At 48.0% G+C, this 994-nt stretch overlaps 1 protein-coding gene across 1 annotated transcript in view; it reads right to left on the bottom strand.

Annotated features, from left to right (window-relative positions):
* Window positions 1–994, bottom strand: part of TMPRSS2 (transmembrane protease, serine 2) — a 56,109-nt gene that overhangs the window by 26,463 nt on the left and 28,652 nt on the right. Inside the window, exon 4 of the mRNA XM_011984191.1 lies at window positions 796–811. Coding sequence (XP_011839581.1) covers window positions 796–811 — 16 coding nt within the window. The remainder of the gene's footprint in view (window positions 1–795; window positions 812–994) is intronic.

A 994-nucleotide genomic window follows, 5' to 3' on the forward strand; every position in this document is an offset into this window, starting at 1 on the left:
AAAAAAAAAAAAAAAAAAAAGTATGGTATGCTAAAAGAGGATCTTAAAATAGGCAGATGATTAATGTAAAAAGAAAGAACTAAGACCTCATCCTGGTAATTACAAGCATAAGCAAAATAATAATACTGTCCTCAAAACTATCATCACTCTGTCAGCGGTACTCAAAGCAGAATAAATTGTCTTACCCAAGGTAGTTTAGCGAATGGATGCTACTGTCCCATTCAGACATCCACCAGCCACATGTGGCTATTTAATTAATGTTCCATGGAATTAAGTAAAATGATGTAAATTGAGGTGCTCAGTCATCACATGTGGCCAGTGGCTACCATGTCAGGCAGTGCAACGGTGGAACCTTCCCATGGCGTCCCTAAGTCCTGCTGCACAGCACCAGCATAGGCCCTTTGATCCAAGGGCAGAAATACCAAACTCAGAGGAAAGGCACATTTCAGATAAAAATTAAGGAATTTGGAAGAGGTCACTGATTTTCTCTAGTAAGACATGGCATTATTGGTCAGAGGGTAAGCCAAAAGTCACACAGAGTTCGGAGGATAGCTACAGGCACCAGAGAGGCATGGCAGAGTCAGACGCTGGGCTCAGCCAGCTCATGGGCCAGGAGGGAGGGCGTCCATCCGCATCACCCCACTGATGCCCGGCAGCCCCAGGTCCAGGAGCTCCCGGGAGCTTTCCCTGAAGAAAGGTGCAGAGGTGGAGGAGAGAGGAGGAGAGGTCATTTGAACAGACCCTCCTGGGCTGGAGAGGTGGCGTGGCAGCCTGGAACTCCGCACCTGGCCACACCTGTGCCTCTGGAGGTCTGCCAGGGAGACAAGTTCAGAGCTGACCCAGCTGCTGAGGGCTCAATGCCATGCCTCTCACTTTGTGACAACATTCTGACAATTCTACAGTCACTCTTAAACTGTTACAGGCTTAAGAATTACCTGGGGAATGTGGTGGTTCCCATCACCAGAGATTCTATTTCAGTTGGGGATCGGGCATG

The sequence above is a fragment of the Mandrillus leucophaeus genome, unplaced genomic scaffold, assembly GCF_000951045.1.
Source record: "Mandrillus leucophaeus isolate KB7577 unplaced genomic scaffold, Mleu.le_1.0 Scaffold262, whole genome shotgun sequence".
NCBI lineage: Eukaryota > Metazoa > Chordata > Mammalia > Primates > Cercopithecidae > Mandrillus > Mandrillus leucophaeus.